Raw genomic sequence first — 26,359 nt, 5'->3', positions numbered from 1 at the left:
GTATTTCCGTTAGCGCGGAAAATGACAACCCGCCTGTATTTAGCAAACCAGCTTACGATGCTGAAATTGCAGAAAACATTGCCACCCAAACCAGTGTCTTAGCATTTGTTCTCACTGACGTTGACGGTGATGCTGCCACGGTGACGGTGATTGGAGGTAACGGCATGTTCACAGTGGACGGCTCCGATGTGAAGACGGCGGCTACCTTCGACTATGAAACGAGGCGATGCTACAGTTTTAGCATCAGGTACATTTGTATGACAGTTTCCAGTGAAAATGTTAAATTGCCATCCTTTCAATTGGATACGCTTTTTCGAATCAATGTGGCCGAAAAACATATTTGGACATAATTCAATAATTTTCTGACGGCGTGTCAGTATCTTGAAGTTAAAGCAATAACGACGACTTATGGATTCCAAATTCTTAATACACACATCAATATACCAGCTATATAAAACAATCTAGTGATTGACATCATGAGCATCGATCTATGTTATTGTGATATAATGACATGCAGTTACCCAAGTAATCGAACCTGACCACCAGATCCATTTGAATGCCTCTTGCGATGGTATACTTTTGCGGAATCTTAATGGGGGTCTTGATAGCATCTTGTCGCTTTGAAAGAATACTAAAAAATATTAAATCCCCTTTGACAGTTTATCACTTAACAGCAGACCCGTGAAGATCCGGGGTAGAAAAGGTCTTCAGCAACCCATGTTTGCCGTAAAAGGCGACTATGCTTGTCGTAAGAGGCGACTAACGGTATCGGGTGGTCAGGCTCGCTGACTTGGTTGATGCATGTCATCGTATCCCAATTGCGCAGATCGATGCTCGTTATGTCAATCATTGGATTGTCTGTTCGAGACTCGATTATTTACAGACCGACGTCATATATAGCTGGAATGTTGCTGAGTGCGGCGTTAAACAACAAACAAACACTAATCAGCACGATGTGCCCAAATGGCCATCTGTATATTTCTAATCCAGAAGTGCTATCCTCGGTTATTGATAATATTCAAAAGCGTTGAACTCTTACCTAGGCCCACATACATGAAAATCCTAACCAATGCAGCAATTGTTGTGAACAGATATGTCCACAGTAGCTCATGCTTGTCATCCTCACCGAGGCAAGGGAGTTAACTGACTATAAAAGTCCAGTTTCCACCCTTGCGGTACGAAGCTAGAATGTCCAGTCTCGATCTTAGCGCCACCAGTAGCTATTACGAGTTATGTCCCTCTATGTTCCTCCTATTGACCAATCAGATTTCTGATATAACTTGCAAATGCTTCAAACAAAATAGCAGCGCCCAGTCAAGACGATCTGATCGGTAATCAAGATCCCTATAGTGTAATAAAACGGGTCATACCTCGCGAAGTGCATCAAATCACTTGAGCACCTTGATTAAAATGATGAAAAGATTTGCAAAATATCTGATGACGCCAAGTTGGCGGTACACATGCTTTGCAAAGCCTGCAGTCGACCGAAATCCGTGTTGTTTACGAACCGAATGTCTAGTTCGTTACGCGATTTTGATAGGACCGTGCAGTCCAGCCTAGTTCGATAAGGTTTGAAACTGGACTTCAGTTAACGCCCTTGCCTCGGGTTTATCGTAAGAACCAACTAAAATATGGACCGAGTGGCCAAACTCTGTGTCTGATGACGTCACAACGTGGATCGTTGCTGTCACAAATTGCTGTCATGGGTTTGCCAGTTCCAGACCCGGTTTTTACGGCCTCGTGGCATCGCTGGTATAAAGTCGGGCTCATCATTCAGTAACTCTCCTCAGCCACCCTCTTCCACTTCCCTCCTTGAATCGTTCCAAATTATTCCATCCCGTTGGAACTTTATACTTGCAAAAAACATCCCGATAACCACGTATACCAGTAAATCTTGAAATTAACGCGAGCGTGAATTAAATACGAAAATGCGAGTGGTCTTTCCTCGCATTAATTAACTTCGAATTTATGCCTCCAATATGACTATCGCCTTGATATTGAGTCGCATTTTTTGCTAGGGGTGAGCAGTCGTATTAATTTGGAGACGCATTAATTTCCAGATTTATAGTATATATACCGATGGCGTACATGCACATGTTGATGGTGACTGGTTTTGGCAATTTAAAGCCGTTGTCATATTTCTTTTTTTATGGCTTCAATTTAACCCCGTGGATATTCAGGGTTATTCTTTATCGGTTTGACGCCGCTTTTAGCACTATTCCAGCAATATGACGGCGGGGGGACACCAGAAATGGGTTTCACACATTGTACCCATGTCGGGAATCGAACCCGGTTCTTCGGCGTTATCCATGTAGCAGCCTGGTGGTAAGAGGCGGCCAAATGGATGGAGGGTCAGGCTGAGTTTCTTGGTTTAGTCCTCGTATCCCGACGGCGTTGATCGGTGCTCACACTATCAACCACTAGATTGTCTGGTCCAGACTTGGTTATTTACAGGCCGTCATCATATAACTGTAATATTGCTGCAACGTTAGGCAACATACAAAACAATCTTATACATTCACAGTGTCACCATTTCAAATAGCCGCAAGCCATTCAGTTAAAATTTGAAACAGAATAACAACCAAATGATACCAGATTTTGCTTGAGAAGGACTGAACCAGTCGAGGTTTTAGTTAAGGGCATGTTAAGTTAACTGGTTAAAAATCAAAATGGTGTACTGTTTTGCTTCTTGCAGAGCCAGTGACGGCCTGCATGAGACGGAGGTAGCGGTCAACATCAACATTACAAACATCATCGACGAGAACCCCGTCATCAGCGTCCACAGCCCAGTCATTTTAGTAGAGGAACTACTCATAGACACCCCGCTAGGGGGCGTGTATGACGTCACGGACACTGATGATGACGACACTTTCACTTATAGTTTGGAAGGTAGGCAAGGGAGTATCGGTAGTAACTGCAGTGTTTACTGAACCGTGTATTTTAGTGAGTTGGGTTTGGCGCTGCTTTTAACATTTTAACAGCTATATTATGGAGGGTCCGCTTAGTGATGGAGGAGAAACGAAAGCGACGTAGGTTTTAAGCGAACGCCGTATGGAGCTGACAGGCCGTATTCATAATCAAGATTTAAACCCGGAAACAGCGTATCCCGGGAAAGGGACGCAACTCTGCACAAGAGACGTTTTTGATACTGGTATCATAGTTTTGGATCTTAAATTTTTCTGTTTCGTCAAATTTTTTTAGCCAAGTAACGTTTTGATAAAGTTTGTCATTTAGGGTCAAATCCAAACTTCAAGTGTAAACTTATTTTGCCCTGCAGTTTATGTTTTTACAGGTTTGTCGTGACAAAAAAACACACAAAAAAATGATTTATTTAGGTGTCATAATACGGTTATATTTCAGGGACCGGAAGTTCCTACTTTAGTATTGACCCTACAACTGGTTTGATGACCGTGGCCCAGAGAATGGACAGAGAGGCCGGTTTGACCTTCATCTCAGACGTGACCTTGAAGGTGACGGACGCAGGCGGCAACGTTGCGTCTGAGCCGCTCATCTTCGACATCGTGGACATCAACGACAATAGCCCTACGTTTGCAGTGGACGTCTTCTTCGTTAACGTGACGGAAAACACACCGAATGGTTGGTAGACATTTTTCAGATAAACAAACACCTGGTGAATAGATGAGTGAGTGAGTGAGTGAGTTTGGTTTATCGCTGCTTTGGACAATAATTAGGTTGTGTGAGGAACGCCTTATGTGGCACATCTTGTTGAAGTTCACTGCTCTGATGGATCACGCGAACAATGACGTGAGATTAGGTAAGGTGAGATGAGGTGAAATTGGGTTTAACGTCGCGTTCAAGATTATTGCACTTATATAGCGACGTGCATGCATGCTCCCCTGTGTGTGTGTGCGTGCGTTCGTGCGTTCGTGCGTACGTGCGTGCGTGCGTGCGTGTGTGTGTATGTGTGTCCATCATATCCGGGTTCGAATCCTCCCATGGGTACACAGTGAGACGTCCATTGGTGGTGCGCCCGGCGTGATATTGTTGGATTTTTTTGTTTCAAGCAGCGTAAAACCATAGGGATTACTGACACTCGTTTCGTTACATTAATTTAGTATGACACACATGCCCGTGTAATAATATCTATATTCATGATTAATGTGAACGCAGTTATTTTTGCCTTTCGAGTATGTATCTGTTATGTCAATGTGCTTCTGTGTCTCCATCAGGCCAGATACTCTTCACGATCTCGTGCACGGACGTTGACGGCGGGGATAACGCAGCGGTCAGCGTGACCATCAAGAGCGGAGATGCGAGTCCAGCTAGGTTCAGTCTGAGTGGCTTGGACCTAGTGACCACTAGTCAGCCCGTGGACTATGAGGACCCTGCAGTGCCCGGCAACATGTTTACTCTATCACTACAGGCAGAAGACGCCCCTCTCCAGGGCGACCCCCTCCTGGCTATGGCTACTGTGGTTGTGATGGTGAGTGCTGAACCTAATGACTGTTAACCGTCTTGCAGCTCCAAGCAGCATTGGCTGTATACTCCCGAGGGAGCTGAACATGAACCTCCAGTGCACACTGATTAGTTGACTGGGGTGATATTAACGTAGCTTCTTGACCACGTCCTTGGTGGTGTGGAAATATAACGCAATATAAATGTGGCAGTGGTATGGGTGGTAGTGGCAGTGGTGATAGTGGTAGTGGTAGTAGTGGTGGTAGTAGTAGTAGTGGCAGTGGTGGTGGTGGTCGTAGTAGTAGTACTGGTAGTAGGTCTAGTAGTAGTGGTGGTTGTAGTAGTAGTAGTAGTGGTGCCGGTGGTGGTCGTAGTAGTAGTGGCAGTAGTTGTAGTAGTGGTGGTGGTGGTAGTAGTAGTAGTGGTGGTGGTCGTTGTAGTAGTGGCAGTAGTTGTAGTAGTATTGGTGGTGGTGGTCGTAGTAGTAGTGGCAGAAGTTGTAGTAGTAGTGGTGGTGGTGGTAGCAGTAGTAGTGGTGGTGGTTGTAGTAGTAGTGGCAGTAGTTGTTGTAGTAGTGGTGGTGGTCGTAGTAGTAGTGGTAGTAGTTGTAGTAGTAGTGGTAGTAGTTGTAGTAGTGACAGTAGTTGTAGTATTGGTAGTAGTAGTAGTAGTGGCGGTGGTGGTGGTCGTAGTTGTAGAAGTAGTAGTAGTAGTTGTTGTAGTAGTGCTAGTAGCTGTAGCAGTGGTGGTAGTGGTAGTAGTAAGTAAGGGTAGGGTATCGCTTCTAACAACAATAGCAGGTGACACATAATGGGCTCCACACACTGGACCAAGTTGGGGAACTCGAAACTTCAGCGTAACGATCCCGAGCTTTAACCACTAGGCTAACCTGCTGTCGTCAGAGTGCTTGAGTCATCGAGTGAATGTGTTACGCTGCAATCAAGTATCGACCAGAGCATCCAGTGATTGATGAAGTGACCAACATCCACGCTGTTGGCATATACTGACAAACAATTAGCCAACCTTGCACTCCGCACGGGGTTCACGGGGTCAGAGCGATTTGAGGAAATGGTGAACTGTTAATGAGTTGGTTAGTAAAGGCCGCAACCAGAACGATCATAGCTTTATCGAACAAGTGGATGATCGCTAAAGCATAACTCTGTAAATTTATAACCACTGTGTGTGTGTGTGTGTGTGTGTGTGTGTGTGTGTGTGTGTTTACAAAGATACCACATCGTTTATATATCGAATGTTCGAGTTAGGGAGGTTTTCAATGCATGATGCTTCGAGTGAGTGAGTGAGTATGTTTTAACGCCATAGTCAGCAATATTCCAGCAACTCCATCCTCATCTTAGGTTTTGCCGGAGAACGAATTCACGCCAGTTTTCACCGCACCAACCGCAACCGATGTGACAATATCGGAGACGTCGCAGACGTCATCAGCAGTCGAAACGTTCTCAGCTACCGACGACGACAATGGAGAAGATGGGCGAGTTGTATTCGAGATCACAACAGTCACTGATCGTAAATATTTAGTTCCATCTAAACATGTTCATAATGTTTAAACGTACCTACCATTTATTCAGATTGAGTGAGTGAGTGTGTTTTTTACGCTGCTTTTTCAACAATATTCCAGCAATATCAGTGCAGGGGACACTATCAGCTTCACACATTGTACCCATGTTTGGCCTCGAACCCGAGCCTTCGAGCGAACGCTTTAACCATTTATCTACCCACCTAACCTTGATTCAGAACCGTTTTTTGATTCATAATTATAAAACAGCCTGTATGAAAAGGAATATTTTCATGGATTACATATTTCCAAAATGGCGTAAGATGTCCGCGGTGAAATGTGAATCACTATATGATTATAAGAATAAGGTCACAGTTACTATTTAAAATCCTACACGAATCTCGGAATTAAAGATTATCTCCCCTGATGTTCCACCATTCATTCTCTAAGGGGAGACAATCCGTCGTTCCTCATTGTTCATTTGTGTGTCTTTCGCCTCCGTGGTCTAGTGGTAGAGCGTCCGCCCGGAGAGCGGAATGTCGGTGGTTCAAAGATGGTACTTGGTTTTACCCTTTAAGGTATAGTCGGCTTGGAGTCAGTATACTGTGTCGGAGTGGAGTATCAATGTTAAGATACAGCATGGTATCTTAGTGGGCCAGAACTATAAAACCGGCATTAGTCCGGACCATTATAAGCAGCCAGACGCACGCATGTATGCTCGTCACTATATAAGTCGGGGCGGTCGGGTAGCCTAGTGGTTAAAGCGTTCGCTCGTCACACCGAAGACCCGGGTTCGATTCCCGACATGGGTACAATGTGTGAAGCCCATTTCTGGTGTCCCCCGCCGTGATATCGCTGGAATATTGCTAAAAGCGGTGTAAAACCATACTCACTCACTCACTCACTCACTCACTATATAAGTTACTATAATAATCTTGAATGCAATCCCGTCTCACCTCACCATGTGTGTCTTCAGTGACTTTGAATGCATGACGCACTTGTGTATATATACCAAACTTTTCTCGTCACTATATGGCTGAAATAGGACATTAAACTTTAACTCACTCACTTAGTTAAGTGATGTTTGCTATTCCCCAGCGTCTGGAGCTGATGCTTCTTCAAAGTTCCTCATTGAAGAAACCACTGGAGTTCTCAGGGTAGCAGAAAGTTTGGACGTCGATGTGATAACGGGCGGCGTGAGCTACTACGACGTCACCGTGACGGCAGCAGACAAAGGAGTCACTCCCAAATCCACGACCAAAACTTTGCGCGTGACTCTTCAGAACGAAAACGATTTAACACCAGAGTTCATAGACTTCCCTTATTTCGTCGACGTCCAGGAGGACTGGAACATTAACGACGTCATCTTGACGTTTAGCGTGCGTGACGGTGACGGCGACTCTATAACCGCCAGTCTGGTCGACGGAGAAATGTCACTGTTCTCTGTCACTGGTACGGATGTCATACTGGCGCAAAAGTTGGATTATGAAACTTCAACAAGTCACCCTATAGTCATCAGGTATTATTACCTACTCAAAGAAAACACCCAATTCTTTCATATTACTATGGCTCATCTGTCATAAGGATACCAGGTGTTCGCGAAAGGTTGAGTGTATCCTGCCCCAACGGTGAAACCCGTCACAAACACATGTAATGGCAAGTCAACTGTTCACCTTAAAATCTTGTATAAGTCCAAATAGGTAATTACATCAGCCAATATTTTTGTCACTGATGCGTCAATTGTGACTTTGTCACCCTTTCTCGAACACCTGGTGTCTTCACTATTTGACAGTGATTCATAAACACATGCTTATTATATAAACGAAATCGTACACTGGACTTTGCTTTGAGCAGAGATTTCTTGTCATTATCGAAATATTTTTGTCGCTTTAATTTTGATTAGGTGACTGATTGTTAGCCACGTTTTGAAAAATGAGAACTGTTTATAATTCTAAAATGTTCGATAAACTGGGTATCCTGCTGACGCAGCATTTCTGATGGCCTCCATGCTACGAACCAGACACTGGTTGTCAGAGTTACTGACGTCATAGACGAGACCCCCAACGTTGTGACCTTCACGCCCGTGTACGTGATCGAAGAACTTCCGATAGGGACGGCAGTCGATGGCCTTTATCACATGACCGACCTTGACAGAGACGATTCATGGACCTTCACCTTGCAGGGTAAGAAACACTATTGCACTTCAATCATATTCTAAATACGTGTAGGATATATTTTGACATCCGAAATATTGATTGGATAAATCACAAGCTCACTGAATCAATAGATACTGTCATGTCCCACATGTTCTGTTATGATCCACCTGTTCTGTTTTGTTTTTATATAATGGTATGGTCAATATGTTCTGGTATCTTCCAAATGGTCTATTATGTTCTAAATATTGTGTTATTGTCATTATGGTCTGTTATATTCCACGTCTTCTGTTATATTCTATATATTATGTTGTGTTCAACGTGTTCTGTTATCTTCCCATGTTATGTAAACTTCGATATATTCTGTTATATTCTATGAATAACGCTATAATCTGTATGTTCTGTTATCTTCCAGAGGTTCTATTATCTTCCACATGTTCTGTTATCTTCCACATGTTCTGATATCTTCCAAATGATCTTTCATCTTCTAAATGTTCTGTTATCTTCCAAATGTTCTGTTATCTGTTATCTTCCAAATGTTCTGTTATCTGTTATCTTCCAAATGTTCTGTTATCTTCCAAATGTTCTGTTATCTGTTATCTTCCAAATGTTCTGTTATCTTCCAAATTTCTGTTATCTTCCAAACATTCTTTTATCTTCCAAATGTTCTGTTATCTTCCAAATGTTCTGTTATCTGTTATCTTCCAAATGTTCTGTTATCTGTTATCTTCCAAATGTTTTGTTATCTTCCAAATGTTCTGTTCTATATACTACGCTATTATAAGTATGTTCTGTTATCCTCCAATGTTCTGTTATCTTCCAAATGTTCTGTTATCTTCCAAATGTTCTGTTATCTTCCAAATGTTCTGTTCTATATATTACGCTATGATCAGTATGTTCTGTTATCCTCCAATGTTCTGTTGTCTTCCAAATATTCTGTTATCTCCCAAATGTTCTGTTATCTTCCAAATAGTCTTTTCTATATATTATGTTCTGTTCCAGGAAGTGACAGCTCCTACTTCAGCATCAACGCAACATCCGGGTCAGTAAAACTCGCTCAGAGAATTGACCTTGAGGCTCTGGCAGGTGACAATGTCCTTGACCAATTAACGATGACCGTGACTGACCAGGCGGGCCTCCAGGCAACGGTTTCGCTCAGTGTGGAAATACAGGACATTAACGATGCTTATCCTACCTTTGCGGAGTCCGTGTACAAAGTCAACATTTCAGAAAGCTCATCCACAGGTAAGGGTTAAAATATATTTATTACTTGCCCGTGAAGAGATCACCCGTTTAATATGAAACTCGTGAATAGCTTTCGCTCGTCAGATACCAGAACTATTCACTCGTTTCATAAAATTGGTATTACACGGGAGCTCGTTTAGTATTCTATATTTATTAGACAACTCTGAAGAAGTGGACAAGAAAGAGTTACATTCCAAAATTACGTTACCAATCAAACCCAGCCATTGTGGTTATTCCAAAAACATACTATGTCTTTCCTTTTTTTACTTATGTGACTACCGACGGGACATGGTGTGTTCCGGATTACACAATCACAGAAAGAAAACAAAACAAACAATCCACATTTTGAAACAGTGCAGAGGGGGTAAGGGTGGCCCATGGCCAGTCGCCTAAGGCAGAGTTGCGTCCCTTGGGAACGCCAGAATCCTATGATCGTTGGTTTGATTCCCTGTTCGACCCGATTATGTGTCCAGGTTTGTCAGCACCATACCCGTGCTCGTGGGTTTCACCGAAGTGGTAATCTCTGAGACCTGCATTATTTCGGGCTTTCCTCCCACATTAAGCTGACACGTCGAGATATAACTGGAATAATGTTCAAAGCGGCGTTGAATCCAACTAACCCACTCACTCACTCCAGTGGAGAATATGAGGTAGTTTTAACCCACAAGAAGCTTACATCCAAGTTATAGGCTTCCCCATTCCATCACATTAGATTTACATTATTCATCATTTTCTTGCAGAGGTTTTGGTGGATCTTGTCGCAACTGACGTCGACTCGGGCACAAACGGTGCCGTCACCTTGCAGATCACCGACGGCGACGACCCCGGAGCAAGCAAGTTCCAGCTGAGTGGCACGCAGTTATCTGCCCTTGGTGCCGACCTTGACTACGAGTCTCTGAAGGACAACCAGTACATGTACATCCTGACTGTTTCAGCAACCGACTCCCCCGCGGGCGAGGCCCCCAAAACAGGCGTTACTCTAGTCGTTGTGTCGGTAAGTGGCGGTCTGTACGGCAGGGAAGTGTAAACGAGTATTAACGCAGAGTAACATCAGGGCGTGTCAGCTTGGTATGGGAGGAAAGCCCAAAGGGATGCAGGTCTTAGACCCACGAACAAGGGTATGGTGCTGAGAAACCTAAACAAATAATGGGGTCGAACTGGGATTCGAACCCACGATCACAGGTGTCTGGCGCGCACAGGAGACGACAGGGCCACCTGTGCCCAGTGGAAGAATCAGCTCCAGCAGTAACGGTATAACGGTAACGCTAAAAAGGCAGTCGGGTAGCCCAGTGGTTAAAGCGCTCGCTCGTCACGCCGAAGACCGGGTTTGATTCTCCACACGGGTAAAATGTGTGAAGCCCATTTCTGGTGTCCCCTGTCTTGATATTGGTGGAATGTTGCTAAAAGCGGCGTTAAGCCATACTCACTATTTTTCAGAGGATTGTCATTTGCAGGTGCCCAAGGTCTGTCATTCACTGCCTGACGAAGGAGTGCAGTCTATCAATGTCACACTGAGCATGGTATCTCATTGGCCTGGCGCTTTATTTTGTGCAGGTCTCTAAATAAGTGCAGTAATCTTAAAAACTCCATTTCATTATCGTCACTTCACCCAGGGAAACTTCTTACTTTCAGATATTGCCAGTGAATGAGCATGCCCCAGTGTGGTCAGCGGCCCTGTCTGTGTCCGGCGCTGCCCTCCCTGACCTCACCATGCTGGAGAACGTCACAGTGGGATCAGGTCTCCTCACGCTGCAGGCGACTGACGCCGACCACGGAGTCGACGGAGACATCACCTACACCATCACATCTGCGGTCACAAGTAATTGATATATCTTCAAATGTCCAAATCATTATTTAAAAGCTCTTCAAAAGTAACTTGCAGATGTATTGGAAGCTGACCTACGTAAATACCCTTCACTCACTCGTCCATTCAGATACCGGGGAACCTGCAGTCGACCTGTTCGCTCTCAACCCAGTCAGCGGAACGCTCCGCACTGCCGGCTACCTGGACCGTGACATTACGACAGGAGAGATGTACTACGACCTGACCCTCACAGCCAGAGACGGGGGCGACCCCTACAAAGAGACGTCAGCAACGCTCAAGATCATCCTCGACAACGTCAACGACAACGCCCCAGTGTTCACGTCAGCAGACTACAAAGTTGACGTTGCAGAAACAACGCCAGTGGGAACGGTGATACACACCTTCGCCGCCGCCACCGACGTTGATGGTGACGCCATCACCTACACTGTTGTTGGAGGTCACGGCGACACTTTTGGCATCACGGGCGTGACTGTAGAAACGTTGGTTCTGCTGGATTATGAACAGGAGAGATGCTATTCCATGGTCATTAAGTAAGTTCGTGGCTCAAGTGAGTTGCTTAACACTTGCTATTTCGTGTTTTGCTTTGCTTTTATGAGCATTTTATGCTTAGTTTTCTTTGTGGAAAGTGACAGTCGGAAAGTGACAGTCATGCAACCTCGAAAAGGTTAACACGGGATCTTCCGAACGACAATTACGGCCTGTGTTAGATTCCGTCAAAATCATCGTCTATCTCTCGTTTCAATGGGATAAACACTGAACGTTGCATAATACGTGAGACATACTGCCATACAATCTCTACCATATATTAGACATTCCAGAATGTACAGTTTTAATTTTTTTGGCCGAGAAATTTTTCAACATATTTTTCAAGCGAGGTCTGAAATGGATGTCGCCAATTTGAAATGTGTGCAAAAAGCTCAAGAAAGCTGCTTTCTGATTGGCTAATGTCGTCTTCTTGTTAGTTATTTGTTTTGGTCGGTCAAAGTTCGCGGAAGGACGGTCTGACGTGACCTGTAATATGATGTCCTCATTTCTTTGTTTAGCGGTAGAGAGAACTAAGATCTGATTTTGATGAGATTGGACTGAACATGTTAAGGTTAAATTGTGGTAGCCTGGTGCTTAAAGCCTTCGCTCATCGCACCGTAGCCCTGGGTAACAATTCTCACACGAGTATGACCCTTGAAGATCCGGGATAGAACCGATCTTCAGCAACCCATGCTTGCCGTAAAAAGCGACTATGCTTGTCGAAAGAAGCGACTAACGGGATCGGGTGGTCAGGTTCGCTGACTTGGTTGAAGCATGTCATCGATCCCAGTTGCGTGGATCGATGCTCATGATGTCAATCACTGGATTGTCTGGTCCAGACTAGATTATTTACAGACCGCCGTCCTATAGCTGGAATATTGCTGAGTGCGGCGTAAAACAACCAATCTACCAACCCACACGGGTATAATGTGTAAAGTCCATATCTGGGGTCCCCCGCCCTAAAAAGCAGACTCAATCGCCCACCAGTTATCTGCCATTTCCCTGTTTCACATTCCAGGTGATGATGATGATGATGATGATGATGATGATGATGATGATAACAAAACCAAGATTGGGGACAATAAGATTCATGATAATGATGCTGCTGCTGATGATTACATTGATAAAAAGGAGGATAAGGACCATTATAAGATAATGACGATAAGCATATGCGTCATCACATCTGTAGGTATTATTGAAGATGTAGTTTACATTTTGATTGAGTTTGCATTATTTTTTATCCAGGGCGTCGGACGGTACCCATGACGTCAACGTTACCATGACGATAAACGTCACGGATGTCATTGACGAAGCTCCTGTTATAACTGTCCACAATCCTCTCACTATATCAGAAGAGCTTTCCATAGGAAGCAAGCTCAGCTGGGCGTATGATGTCACAGATGACGACAATGGCGACACCTTCACCTATACACTAACTGGTGAGCGATGTGATGAATGTAACGCGTAGGATTCGATCCGATAGGCTTCTGACATGCCCAGGGGACGGAACTCTGCACAGCAAATTGCGGCCCCTAAGACGACTGGGGAACCCTTGCCTCCATTAATTTAGGAATAACGAAGGGACAAGCGGTATGGTAATAATGTATCACATATCGTGATAACTGAGTGAGAGAGATTGGGTTTAACGTCGTGTTCGAAATTATCGCACTTATGAATGTGTGAATGGCTGCTTGTGCTAGCCCGCTGAGATACCGCAGTTTAACATGAATACCCAACTCAGACACAGTAACTTGCCGACCAGTCCTTGTTTTTCCTGTTTATGCCGAACGCCAACATCTCTTGATATGACGCGGCCAGGGAATCGAACCACGGACCTTCCGCTCTCCGGGCATTTTTCTATCCACTACACCACGGAACCCGTGAAGATCCGGGGTAGAATAGGTCTTCAGCAACCCATGCTTGCCGTAAAAGGCGACTATGCTTGTCATAAGAGGCGACTAACGGTATCGGGTGGTCAGGCTCGCTGACTTGGTTGATGCATGTCATCGTAACCCATTTGCGTAGATCGATGCTCATAATGTCAGTCACTGGATTGACTAGTCCATCCTCGATCATTTACAGACCGCTGTCATATAACTGGATTGCGGCATTAAACAACAAACAAACCAATAAATAAACAAACATCACGGAGGAGGTCTGAGTAAAAACAAGCACAGGAATCTGAGGATTAGGATAATAAACTGCAAGATTGTCTCAATTTCACTGATAACATTAAGTGCTCTTTCCAAACCTATTGGAAATAAGCACCAGACTTTAATTCACTGAAACTTGACTTGTGTCTTCTCCCTCTGCCTAGGACCTGACGCTGGGTACTTCAGTCTTGATTCCACCACTGGACAACTGAGCACGGCTCAGCGACTGGACAGAGAGGTCACGGCTGTGCTGGGGACACTGACCCTCCGCGTGGAAGATTCGGCAGGACTTGCTGATGACGCCGACCTTGACTTCACCATCACCGACATCAACGACAACGCTCCGACTTTTTCCCAAGATGTTCACACAGTTTATGTTGCAGAAGGCGGAACAGTGGAAGGTACTGGTTTGGTTGTTTGTTTGATGTTTAACGCCGCACTCAGCAATATTCCATCTATATGACGGCGGTCTGTAAATAATCGGGCAATACAATCCAGTGATTGACATCGATCTACGCAGTTGGGTTACGATGACATGCGGCCCATCCCGTTAATCGCTTTTTACGACACGTATGAGTTGCTGAAGACCAATTCTAACATGGATGTTCGCGGGGAGGCAGGTACGGGTTATCACGAGATGGGATGTAGTTTGAGGTGCAGTGGCACACCTGGATACATCAATATGAAGAACTTATTAAGGTCTACAATAATAAACCGGTGTTTGCCATAAGACATTGTATTTAGGATGTCACGATAGGATAACTAAACGACTGTTTCTATCGATACAAAACATTTATAAAAATCAGTGGGTCAACGTAAAGTTCATTCACATTTATGTGGACCAGCCCACAAGAAGGAGACCCGATTTACAACGTTGCTACAAATAAGTCATCTTCGCGAGGCAAGAGAGTTAACTGACGTTAAAAGTCCAGTTTCCACCCTTGCCGAACTTGGCTGGAATTCCTGGGGTCGATCGTAGCACCACCAGTAGCTGTTACGAGTAATGTCCCTTCTATACCTCTAATATGGACCAATCAGATTCCGCCTCTCGTCTCACTTGCATTTGCTTCAAACAAAATGGCGGCGCCCAGACAAGACGATCTGATCAACAATCATGATCTATATTGTGATAAAACTATATATTGTCTTACATCGCGAAGTGCATCAAATCACGTGAGCACCTTGATTAAAACATGAAAAGATTTGGAAAATATCTGTTGACAACGAGTTGGCGGTGCACATGCTTTGCAAATCCTTCAATCGACCGAACTCACCATGACAGTTTACGAACCGGATTTCGATTTCGGTGCGCGATTTTGATTGGACTATGCATAAACTCGTTAGTCCAGTCAAAATCTAACTCCATGATACCAGCCTCGGGAAGATGCAAATGAGTAAAAATGTATTTTATTTATACAGCATGTTGTTCTGTGACCATGTGAATATGTTAAGAGCAAAGAACTGATAAATAAAAAAAAACTCTTTTCTTGATCAGAGCTAAGTTTGTTCAAATAGCTATAGGCCCGTTAAAATGGGCAATTCATATTTAAGTGACTGATAAATATGCCGGTCTATATGCAAGTTAAGCATACATCAGTTCCTTTGTAAATATATTAAGTGCTTATGTTCTTCAGGTGCCTCTGGGTCTAATTAACCATTTCAGTGTTGAGAGCCGGACCCTCTCAGACTCAGCTGCATATTAAATAATGATGTTTCTGTTTTTACAACACTAGTTGACTTGGTGAATTTTGTGGTCACCGACCTCGACGCGGGAGACAACGCCGCCTTTGACGTAACTGTAACTTCCGGTAACGATGGCGGCGAGTTCCGGTTGGATGGCCTCGTTCTGAAATGCGACAGCTCGATGATGGACTACGAGACCGCCTCAGTGAACAACTACACCTACATCATGTCTGTACAGGCTGTGGATAAGCCCACTGACGGCGGTAGTCGGACTGGGTCGACCGTCGTCGTAGTTCATGTAACTTAAACTCACATCCCAACTTTGATCAAATTTAAGCATAGTGTGTTCCACCAACTCCCGCACGACCTAATGCGTATTTAAGAGATTATATGAGATGTCAATATTTTGTAAGCCTCTCTAACGATGTTAATAGTATGTACAATGCGTTTAATCTGGACATTACCCCATGTATACTTAAAAGCCTTTTGAAACATTTACAGGGCCCGGAATGTTGTATCCCTGATCAAATAAACTTGGTGAAATTCCAACCTAGTTCGCAAGGGTCAATTAACTATCTTGCCTCGGGAAGGTCCCCAGAATAAAAATTGCGCTTTGCTGTTTCTATTGATAGTTGTGTTAGATTATAAAACATTGTATTTGACAGATTGGTCCAGCAAATGAGTTTGACCCTGTCTGGGTATCCCCTGTGCCCACTGCCGGCGTTTTCCCGGACCTGACAATACCCGAGTTACCTGTCCCGACAACCAGCTTGGTCACATACGACGTCACCGACGACGATGACGGTGTTCATGGAGACATCAACTTTAGCATCGTATCTGCCACAACCGGTACGTTCGCTTTACCAGGTCTTTTTTATGTATCATTTTCGGTTGACAACATAGACCCAAGCAAAACTAAAATGCAACATAAACTGAGCTGTAAAACAATGCTAAAGCAATGTGATTCAATGAATTATCAAACAACGGTAAGTACATATTTTATATTTATGCTGCAGCTACATTCAGCAAGTACTATCTTCTTCTCCGCCAATTCTTGTTTCGTCTTTTTCTACATGTCACAGCATAGGAAATTATCTATTGGTTCATGGAGTTGTCGTGAAAACTGTCTTCATTAAAATAATGTGTATGTTGAGATTTTATATCAAATCTGTATAAGAGGGAGTTGGATTAACCGCTTTAACAGAAGGGTCGTCGCCTCGTCATGCTTTGGTGTATTTGCAATGGCTTCCAGCGCGGGCCTGCGTTCATACTACACGTGATCACCCGTGTCATTCCGGGACAAGCCGAATGACGGGCTGAGAGGTTACGGAAATAGGCTCGAGTGGTGGTGATTGCGATTATATTATCGCGCCACACCGACCCCGTGCGTGCGTGCGTGCGCGCGCGCGTGTGTGTGTGTGTGTGTGTGTGTGTGTGTGTGGTATCAGATATATATATGTAATGCAATTAAGAATTGTATTAATGCTCTTTTCAACAAATGAATACACCTCACCCAAACCTAACATGATTAGTCATATCATTCTCGCCACACCGACCCCTTTTTGTGTGTAAGTACATGTGAGTGTATGTGTATGTAAGTGTGTGTGTATGTGTGTGTAAGTGTGTGTATGTGTAAATCATGGTGCCTATAAAGCTTCTTTTAAAGATTATTGAATATAAAATGACAGCCGTGTGAAAACAAACTACTTATCTTTTTGATGGACGATGCTCAATGTAAATTATGACCAAGTTTACATTTTCTGGAGTGTTTAATGATGATCTCTCCTGTGCGGCCCTTTAGAACCGAACTAAAATTCACTTAGAGTTTTAGCGCCAGATACTAGTATGATGTTGGCAGTGGAGATGCGCTTACAGATCACCCATACAGCGTAAATCCGGAACTGCTAAAATTACGACGACAACCGATAATCAATAACCATTATATATCGGAGGCAACATGACATGCAAACTGGCCAAAATCTTTGAACAGGAACATCTATGATTAAACGATATTATATTTTCACCGATAACAGTGAAAAAATGCATATCAATTAGCACCTCCGTGAGAACAAGTTAGTTTATATCACGGGTCCCTGACACGCAATGGCAAAGTATTTGATACAACGCTGTACTTCAAACAGTCATAATAAATTCAAATTTTTATTTGTTTTAAAATTAGAAACACACACACACATATATTTTATTTTATCTCTATATATTTGTTGTGGTTATCTTACAAGGAAAGTTATACAGTACGTGGGAATTATTGTCACATATATTTTTCATTCAGAATGAGTGAGTTGGGTTTAACGCCGCTTTTAACAGTATTCCAGTCATATTACGGCGTGTCAGCTTAATGTGGGAGGAAAGCCCGAAGTGATGCAGGTCTCAGACGTTTACCACTTCGGTGAAACCCACGCGCACGGGTATGGTGCTGACAAACCTAGAAACATAATTGGGGCGAACCGGGATTCGAACCCACAATCATAGGTTTCTGGCTTGCCCAAGGGACGCAACTCTGTACAGCGAATGACTCTCTGTGAGCCGAAGGCGTCTTCCCGAGGCAACAGCATCCACTAGCCTTTTCATCAGAGTCTTTGATACAGGCTAGTGGAAACGCTTGCCTCGAGTTGGGCCGAAGGTTCCTTGCAGGTTTTCACACCCTTAATTGCAAGGGTTCCTGTCATGGGTTCGAATCTCAGATTATTCCCTATCATCACCATAATGCCAGTGTCACCCTGTGATATACATGAAATACTAATCAGTGTCCACTTCATCTCACAAACTTTCAGCCGAAGGCAGCGACGCCTCCAGCATGTTCCTCGTCGACCCCGTCGTCGGCTCCCTCTGGATGACAGCAACACCTGACGCCGACACACAGACCGGAGGAACAAGCAGATATGACGTCATCATCTCAGCGGAAGACGGGGGTCAAAGGTCAATCCAGGCCACACAGACAATCCACGTGACCAACACCAACGACAATCCTCCTACCATATGGGCGTCCTCACATGCAAAGGATTTGATAGAATCGACAGTTGTTGGTGACGTTGTGTTCACCCTTGAGGTCAAGGACATCGACCTTGACACTGTGACGTCATCAGTGATAGAGGGCGCTGATCTGTTCAGCTTTGACGGGACGTCTGTGACAACGACCGGCGTGTTAGACTTTGAGTCTGTAAGGTGTCATACCATTGTCATCAGGTAACTAAAAAAATAGAAATTATTTTTTACTAAAATTGGGTTTTCCTATTTTGCGAATTTAAATTCGATGATGAGACAGCCTTGGGGTTAAATCGTTGGCTTGTCATGTCAGACCTGTTTTCACTTCCTACGTGAAACCTATTCTTTGGGTCGTGACATTACTGGATTCTTGCTAAAAACCGACGTAATAACTTAATCACCCTATGAGATTTCCTAGCTTCACCTAAGTATACAGCTGGCTGCTTTTTGCATACCATGTCTTAGAAATACCAACTGTCCATTGCCTCTGCGACGGTTCACGCATACGTGTTAGCACACATTTATCACGATGCATTTTAGTGTTAGATGCACGAGTAGGGTTCTTCCTATTATTTATTATAGTGCGTCAGATGGCGTTCATGACGTCAACGTAACATTGACTGTGAACGTCACCGACGGCAATGACCAATCACCGGAAGTGACGTTACACGGCGCGGTGTCTATACCGGAAGAACAACCTGTAGGGACCATCATTGGTGGACTGTTTGACGTCACAGATAAAGATGAAGTGGACAGTTTGACCTACTCTCTCAGTGGTGGGTATCGCGCCGTTTTCTACGTACACTAGAGACCCGTGAAAATCCGAGTTAGAATTAGTCACCAGCTAACAATGCTTGTTGTGAGAGGCGAGTAACAGGAATGTGTGGACATGTCGGTGACTTGCGTGTCATTGTATCCCAATTGCGTATATTGAAGATGATGCCAATCACTTGATTGTCTAGTCCTTGAATATTTACAAACAGCCACATCTATCTAAGTGCAGCGTTAAATAACAAACACACAAACAAACAACATACAATGATTTTATCTGAACCGGACGCTTTTGGAAATAGTGAGTGAGTGAGTGAGTACGGTTTTACGCCGCATTTAGCATAATTTCCAGCAATATCACGGCGGGGGACACCAGAAATGGGCTTCACACATTGTACCCATGTCGGAAATCGAACCCGGGTCTTCGGCGTGACGAGCGAACGCTTTAACCACTAGGCTACCCGACCCCACCTCTTTTGGAAATAACATATTGACCGAGATATTATAACAGTTATAGTCATAATATAGCACAAGAATAAGTCGGTCTTAGAACAGACTGACGTTCCATCATATATCTCTTACAACTGCAAGGTAAATAAGGTCATGTAGGTGAGGTGAGGTGAAATGGGGTTTAACGTCGCGTCCAAGATTATTGCACTTATATAGCGACGTGCATGTATGTGTGTGTATTTGTGTGGCTGTTTGTATTAGTCCGGACTGATGCCGATTTATAGTGCTAGCTCACTGAGATACCATGTCGCAGTTTAACATGAATACCCCACTCAGACACAGTATACTGACTCCGAGCCGATCAGTCCTGTTTTAGCCCCTTAATGCCGAGCGTCAGACGGGGTAACAACAAGTACCATCTTTTAACATCTTTTGTTATGACGCGGTCGGGGATCGAACCCCGGACCTTCCGCTCTTCCGGGCGGACGCTCTACCACTAGACCACGGAGGCGGTCTAAAAGGTCCTGTAAACAATGATATATCAATATAGTATAACTCATACACATCAGATGAAAAACTGTACAGATACATTTATCTTTGTCGAGGGACATCCGGATAGCCTTGTGGTAAGTGCGCTCGCTCTTCAAGCCCAGGTTCGATCTCGATATGGATGAAACAGATTCTTGCTATACCCTGCCGTGACATTGCTTGAAGATGACGAAAACCCACTTTGAATAATAAGAGATCTTGTTTCCATTTATTGAAGCTATTTACATTTTGTAGAACACAGGTTTGAACGTTTCCACTAATTCTCTGGTATTCAATGTATTTAAAAAAAAAAAATAATAATTAAAAACATTTTATGACAACTGATTAACTGCGCCAGCGGTTATGTTTCAGGCCCGGACGACCAGTACATTGAGATAGAGCCCAGTACAGGAGAAGTGAAGGTCAAGGCCAGAATAGACAGGGACGGAAGTAGTGGAGTTACCTTACTTGACGACCTGACCTTGACCGTGACAGATCTTGCAGGTCATAGCACAAGCGCTAACTTGAACGTCAGTGTGTTGGACGTCAACGACAACGCCCCCGAGTGTACACAGACAGTGTTCCGAGTCAACATCACCGAAGGGGAGCCGGATGGTAGGACACCTGGTGTTATTACCGATTTTAGCCATTTACTCATTCATGTTTTTTTCATCATTTTGTTTGCCTTTGGCGCGAATGGAATTTGTTTCGCAGATAATTGTGACTGGTTGTTCTCTAGGCTTGACGTTACATATTTACGCATGGAAGCTGCATGTGAAAGCTTACGCGGCATGGACCAAATTGCATAAAGAGATCTTATATTAGACCTACGACGGTCGTAGGTCAGTGTTTAAGGTAAAAGAGCGATCGTCTTAGCGCTAAGATAGATTTGTGCAGGTAGGACTTCGTCTGCACACGAGGTAGTTTCCCGGCCTTGGTGACAATAGAAATACAGTTGACTAATTTGAAGCGTCGTCTCAAAGTTAAATAAACAAATTATATTGCCCTCCAAAATTATTGAACAAATAATTATGCTTCATCTTGATGCAAAAACAATTGTCACAAAAATGACATTGTTGCAATATTTTGGTTCATAGTTATAATTTAAAAAATGATCTGGTCTCAATAAAATACACAAACTCACATACTCTTCATGTATGGTTCATTTCAAAATCTTAACATAGCAGTGTTTGGTACATCTTCCCGAGGCAAGAGAGTTAACTGACTTTAAAAGTCCAGTTTCCACCCTTGCCGAACTAAGCTGGAATTACTGGGCCCGATCGTTGCGCCACCAGTGGCTATTACCAGTTATGTCCCTTCTAAGCCTCTATCTATGGACCAATCAGATTCCACCTCTCGTATCACTTGCGTTTGCTTCAAACAAAACGGTGGCGCCAAGTCATGACGATCTGATCGATAATCAAGATCTATATTGTGATAAAACGAGTCTTACATCGCGAAATGCATCAAATCACGTGAGCACCTTGATTACAAACATGAAACGATTTGGAAAATATCTGCTGAGAACGAGTTGGCGGTGCACATGCTTTGCAAATTCTGCAATCAGTCGAAATCTGCACGACAGTTTACGAACCGGTTTTCGATTTCGTTGCGCGATTTTGATTGGACTATGCATGGACTCGTTCGTCCAGTCAAAATGTAATTCCATAATACCAGCCTAGTTCGGCAAGGGTGGAAACTGGACTTTTATAGTCAGTTAACTCTCTTGCCTCGGGAAGATGTGTTTGGTATGGACTAGATTACATAAAGCATAAGAATAGATATCGATCCTATTATCAGAAAGGTAAGGTTGAAATGGGTTTAACCTCGCTTTCGAGAATATTTCACTTATATAGTGTGTGGCTTACACTCGTCTTTGTGGTGCTTGCCCACTGAGATACCATGTCACTGTTTAACAGACACATTATACTGACTTCGAGCCGACCAGAACTTGTTTTATCCCCTTAATACCGACGGCCAGGCAGGGTAACAACAAGTACCAACCAGACGCTCTATCCACCACACTCAGCATCATGACGACTGCAACAACAAGTATTTCAAAGCAAACGTTCGTTGGTCAATAGCCAGAAACTATTACAGTGGGATCCCATCATACCAGCCAAACTTAAAATCTTTATTCAGCTGCAGCCACGTGTGTTTCAGGGAAGGTAGCAACATTATCATGCTACGACAACGACTCAGGCGACAACGGAAATTTCGTCTTGTCCATCACTGACGGTGACGACCTAAACTACTTCAGCCTCGTTGGGTTGGAGGTACATGCTGTCAGCTCCACCATCGACTACGAGAGTATCGACACCTCTGTCCCCTACATCGTCACTGTAGGCGCCGTCGACCAGCCCACGACTGAAGCTGCCAAAACCGGCGCTGTCACAATCATAGCTCAGGTATGGTTTTATAACATTCATACCTCCCTATGTAAGTGGTATAATGGCATAATGAGTTGTGCAGAGTTGCGTACTTTGTCCGTACAGGATCCGCATGTACTAGGTTTGAATCCTACAATATGATCTTTGGTTTGTCGACGTCAGTGGCTTTTAACTGCAACTCACTCATGGTGAACAATCCTAATGCACCAAAGATTCAAGTTATTTAGCAGTATTCCAGTTATATCGCGGCGTGTCAGCTAATGTGGAAGGAAAGCCCGGTGTGATGTAGGTCTCAGACGTTTACCACTTCGGTGAAACCCACGAGCACGGGTATGGTGCTGACAAACCTAGAAACATAATCGGAGCGAACCGGGATTCGCCTCTTAATGTCGAACTCCAGGAAGGGTAACCAGAAGTACCATCTTTAAATGTATTTGGGTATGACGCGGCCATGGCTTCGTACCACCGACCTTCCGCTCTCAGGGCGGATGTTCTACCCACTAGATCACACAAGCTCCCATCTGGTCATTTAAAGACTTTGGACGATGGTACATTAATGGAACATCATGGCTTAACCAAGTGTATGAAATCTCCTCAAATAGATTCTAAATTATTTTACGAAAATGATTAATTATTATTACAGTGTGTGAGTGACCTGGCCGATCTGTTTGTCCTTGCCGTCATCGTGCTCATACTATCTGCCACTGGTTTGTCTTTTCGATCTGTCACGTGGCTGAAATATTGATTACTACGGCGTAAAACCGCATTCACTTGACATTTCAAGCATAATGTGTAGAGGAACGCTATCATTCAACAGATGTGCAATTATACCATACTTTCATCGATATAAATATATTACCACGTGGTCATAACGATTCACTGTCTGTACGTTATTATTCAAGATATTACCCGTCAACGAATTCGATCCTACTTGGGTATCCCCTGCGCCTACGGGCGGTCAGTTCCCGGATGTAACAATATCAGAAGCAGCAGTAACGACGAGCATCGTGGCCTACAATGCTACCGACGATGATGGCGGTGACCATGGAAGAATCACTTATAATGTTATATCAGCTACAACAGGTATAGTACAAATTCTAGTACTTTTGGGGTTGAGTCACATCGGGGATTTGAACCCATATTGAGGCACTAAATCGCCAGCACACAAAAGCAGCCTAACCCACTCGGCCACCGAGGCTTCCACATGAAAAGTCCGACAACATGTAGTATGGGTTTACAGTTATCAGTGTGGCACACAACGTACGTGATCTAGACTACCAGTTGTCGGATGCAATCATCAGATGCAAGAGGGGCGGTGGGTTAGCCTAGTGGTTAAAGCGTTTGCTCGTCACGCCGAAGACCCGGGTTCGATTCCCCACATGGGTACAATGTGTGAAGCCCATTTCTGGTGTTCTCCGCCGTGATATTGCTGGAATATTGCTAAATGCGGCGTAAAACCATACTCACTCACTCACACTTAGATGCAAGAGTTCCTGTCATGGGTTCGAATCCCAGATTATTCCCTATTATGAACATAAGGATAAATATCTATGACCAGTGTCACTTAGGGTTTTCTCCCACGTCTAACAGACCCTGCGATTTACACGAACTATTTATCAGTGTCCACTTCATCTTATAAACTATCAGCCGAAGGCAGCGACGCCTCCAGCATGTTCCTCGTCGACCCCGTCGTCGGCTCCCTCTGGATGACAGCCACACCTGACGCCGACACACAGACCGGAGGAACAAGCAGATATGACGTCATCATCTCAGCGGAAGACGGGGGTCAAAGGTCAATCCAGGCCACACAGACAATCCACGTGACCAACACCAATGACAATCCTCCTACCATCTGGGCGTCGGTGTTTCACCATGAAATACCCGAAGACACGGCAGTTGGTGCCGTTGTGTTCACCCTTGAGGTCAAGGACATCGACCTTGACACCGTGACGTCATCCGTGACAGAGGGTGCTGATTTGTTCAGCTTTGACGGGACGTCTGTGACAACGACGGGTGTGTTAGACTTTGAGAATGAACGCTGCCATACGGTGTTGATAAGGTACTCTATTTGTTTCGAAATATACATGATATTGTACCCAAATGAACCGCCATTATCTTGTGATTTTTTACCCAGTTAATATCGGGGAAGGATACGTGTTTTTCATAAGGGCAATCCAATGAAGATCAAGTTGTTATAATGTGTGACGTTGCTGAGAAGAAGTTTATTCTCGTGAATCAGAAAATAGTGCACCAGAGACCATATGGAGCCGATGCTTGATAAGTCATTTACAAAATACCTGACACAGCAACCCATGCTTGCCATAAAAAGCGACGATTCTTGTCGTAAGAGGCGACTAACGGGATCGGTGGTCAGGCTCGCTGACTTGCTCGAGGCATGTCGTCGGATACCAGTAGCGTAGATTGATGTTCATGATGTCAATCACTGGATTGTCTGGTCCAGACTCGATTATTTACAGACCGCCGTCATATAGCTGGAATATGGCGGCGTTAAACAACAGACAAACAAACAAAATACATGGTAACAGTCACAATAACATATGAATACATACATAGACCTTTTCTGATATATTTACCCAGACGTAGGGAATCGCAGTTTAAGCTCATTAACCACTGGTTTTCCAGACTCGATTATTTTAAGACCGTCTTTATATGGCTGGGCCATTTGTAACTGCGGTGAATAACAACATTCACTCTCACTCAGTGTCTCACTCAAAGTCAGCCATTGATGGTAGATCCCATTGCATTCAGTACAGCCACCAGATGCCATGGGCCTGGGTTAGAATAGGTCCCCAATACTCCTTGGCTTCTGGTAAGAGGTAATTTATTTTGATTGGGTGATCAGGCTCCGTGACATGGCGTGTCATCGCAACTCGATGCCGTTGGACGTTGCTCATAATATCAACCACTGGTTGTTTCTGGCTGTCGCTCGATAATACAGAGGCCATCAGGGTATAGCTTGAATATTGGCGAATGCGGCGTAAAAAAACCCAGACAAATACATAAACATTTTCATTTTTATATGGCGACATCACTTATCATTAACATCTGACGCTAACCTGATTATTTTCCAATGGTGAGTGTTCCGACTGTGCATGTCACGTGGAAGTATAAATTTTGATGACCTGCATTTCAGTGCATCTGACGGCGTCCATGACGTTAACGTGACTTTGACCATCAACGTCACAGATGTCAACGACAATTCACCGGAAGTGGCGCTTCACAGTTCGGTGTCCATACCGGAAGAACTACCGGTGGGGACTGTGATTGGTGGAGTGTACGACGCCACAGACAAAGACGACGGCGATACCTTCAGCTACACCATCAGCGGTGCGTATAGAGAACAATGGTGTACATTGGAGGGCCACAAGATCTGGAAGTATCGAAGGAGTATCTAATGAATTAACTTAAATCCTCTTTAAATTGGATTGATTTATTTCGACAGCAAACCGTGAAGATCCGGGTTAGAATAGGTCTTGAGCAACCCATACATTCCGTGAAAGGCGACTATGCTTGTCGTAAAAGGCTAGCTGGTGGTCAGGCTTGCTAACTTCGTTCATGCATGTCATCGTATCCCAATTGCGTGATCGATGCTCTTGATCTCAATCACTGGATTGTCTGGTTCAGACATGATATTTACAGACCGCCGTCATATAGCTGGAATATTACTAGTGCGGCGTTAAACA

The 26,359-nt window shown here is 44.1% G+C and overlaps 1 protein-coding gene across 1 annotated transcript in view; it reads left to right on the top strand.

Moving 5' to 3' along the window:
• The window catches only part of LOC139466923 (cadherin-23-like), a 69,005-nt gene that overhangs the window by 16,433 nt on the left and 26,213 nt on the right, over nucleotides 1–26,359 (top strand). The window contains exons 11-28 of the mRNA XM_071248647.1: nucleotides 5,772–5,940; nucleotides 7,028–7,448; nucleotides 7,919–8,112; nucleotides 9,085–9,327; nucleotides 10,068–10,321; nucleotides 10,960–11,146; nucleotides 11,262–11,682; nucleotides 12,923–13,116; nucleotides 13,995–14,237; nucleotides 15,564–15,811; nucleotides 16,179–16,362; nucleotides 18,306–18,717; nucleotides 19,099–19,292; nucleotides 20,638–20,880; nucleotides 22,429–22,673; nucleotides 23,558–23,738; nucleotides 24,303–24,714; nucleotides 25,810–26,003. Of these exons, the coding sequence (XP_071104748.1) occupies nucleotides 5,772–5,940; nucleotides 7,028–7,448; nucleotides 7,919–8,112; nucleotides 9,085–9,327; nucleotides 10,068–10,321; nucleotides 10,960–11,146; nucleotides 11,262–11,682; nucleotides 12,923–13,116; nucleotides 13,995–14,237; nucleotides 15,564–15,811; nucleotides 16,179–16,362; nucleotides 18,306–18,717; nucleotides 19,099–19,292; nucleotides 20,638–20,880; nucleotides 22,429–22,673; nucleotides 23,558–23,738; nucleotides 24,303–24,714; nucleotides 25,810–26,003 (4,639 nt within the window). The remainder of the gene's footprint in view (nucleotides 1–5,771; nucleotides 5,941–7,027; nucleotides 7,449–7,918; nucleotides 8,113–9,084; nucleotides 9,328–10,067; nucleotides 10,322–10,959; nucleotides 11,147–11,261; nucleotides 11,683–12,922; nucleotides 13,117–13,994; nucleotides 14,238–15,563; nucleotides 15,812–16,178; nucleotides 16,363–18,305; nucleotides 18,718–19,098; nucleotides 19,293–20,637; nucleotides 20,881–22,428; nucleotides 22,674–23,557; nucleotides 23,739–24,302; nucleotides 24,715–25,809; nucleotides 26,004–26,359) is intronic.

The sequence above is a fragment of the Haliotis cracherodii genome, unplaced genomic scaffold, assembly GCF_022045235.1.
Source record: "Haliotis cracherodii isolate W230 unplaced genomic scaffold, xgHalCrac1.p SCAF_19, whole genome shotgun sequence".
Classification (NCBI taxonomy): Eukaryota; Metazoa; Mollusca; class Gastropoda; order Lepetellida; family Haliotidae; genus Haliotis; species Haliotis cracherodii.
Note: the sequence above shows the minus strand (reverse complement) of the source record. Positions and strands in the feature narration are given on the sequence as shown.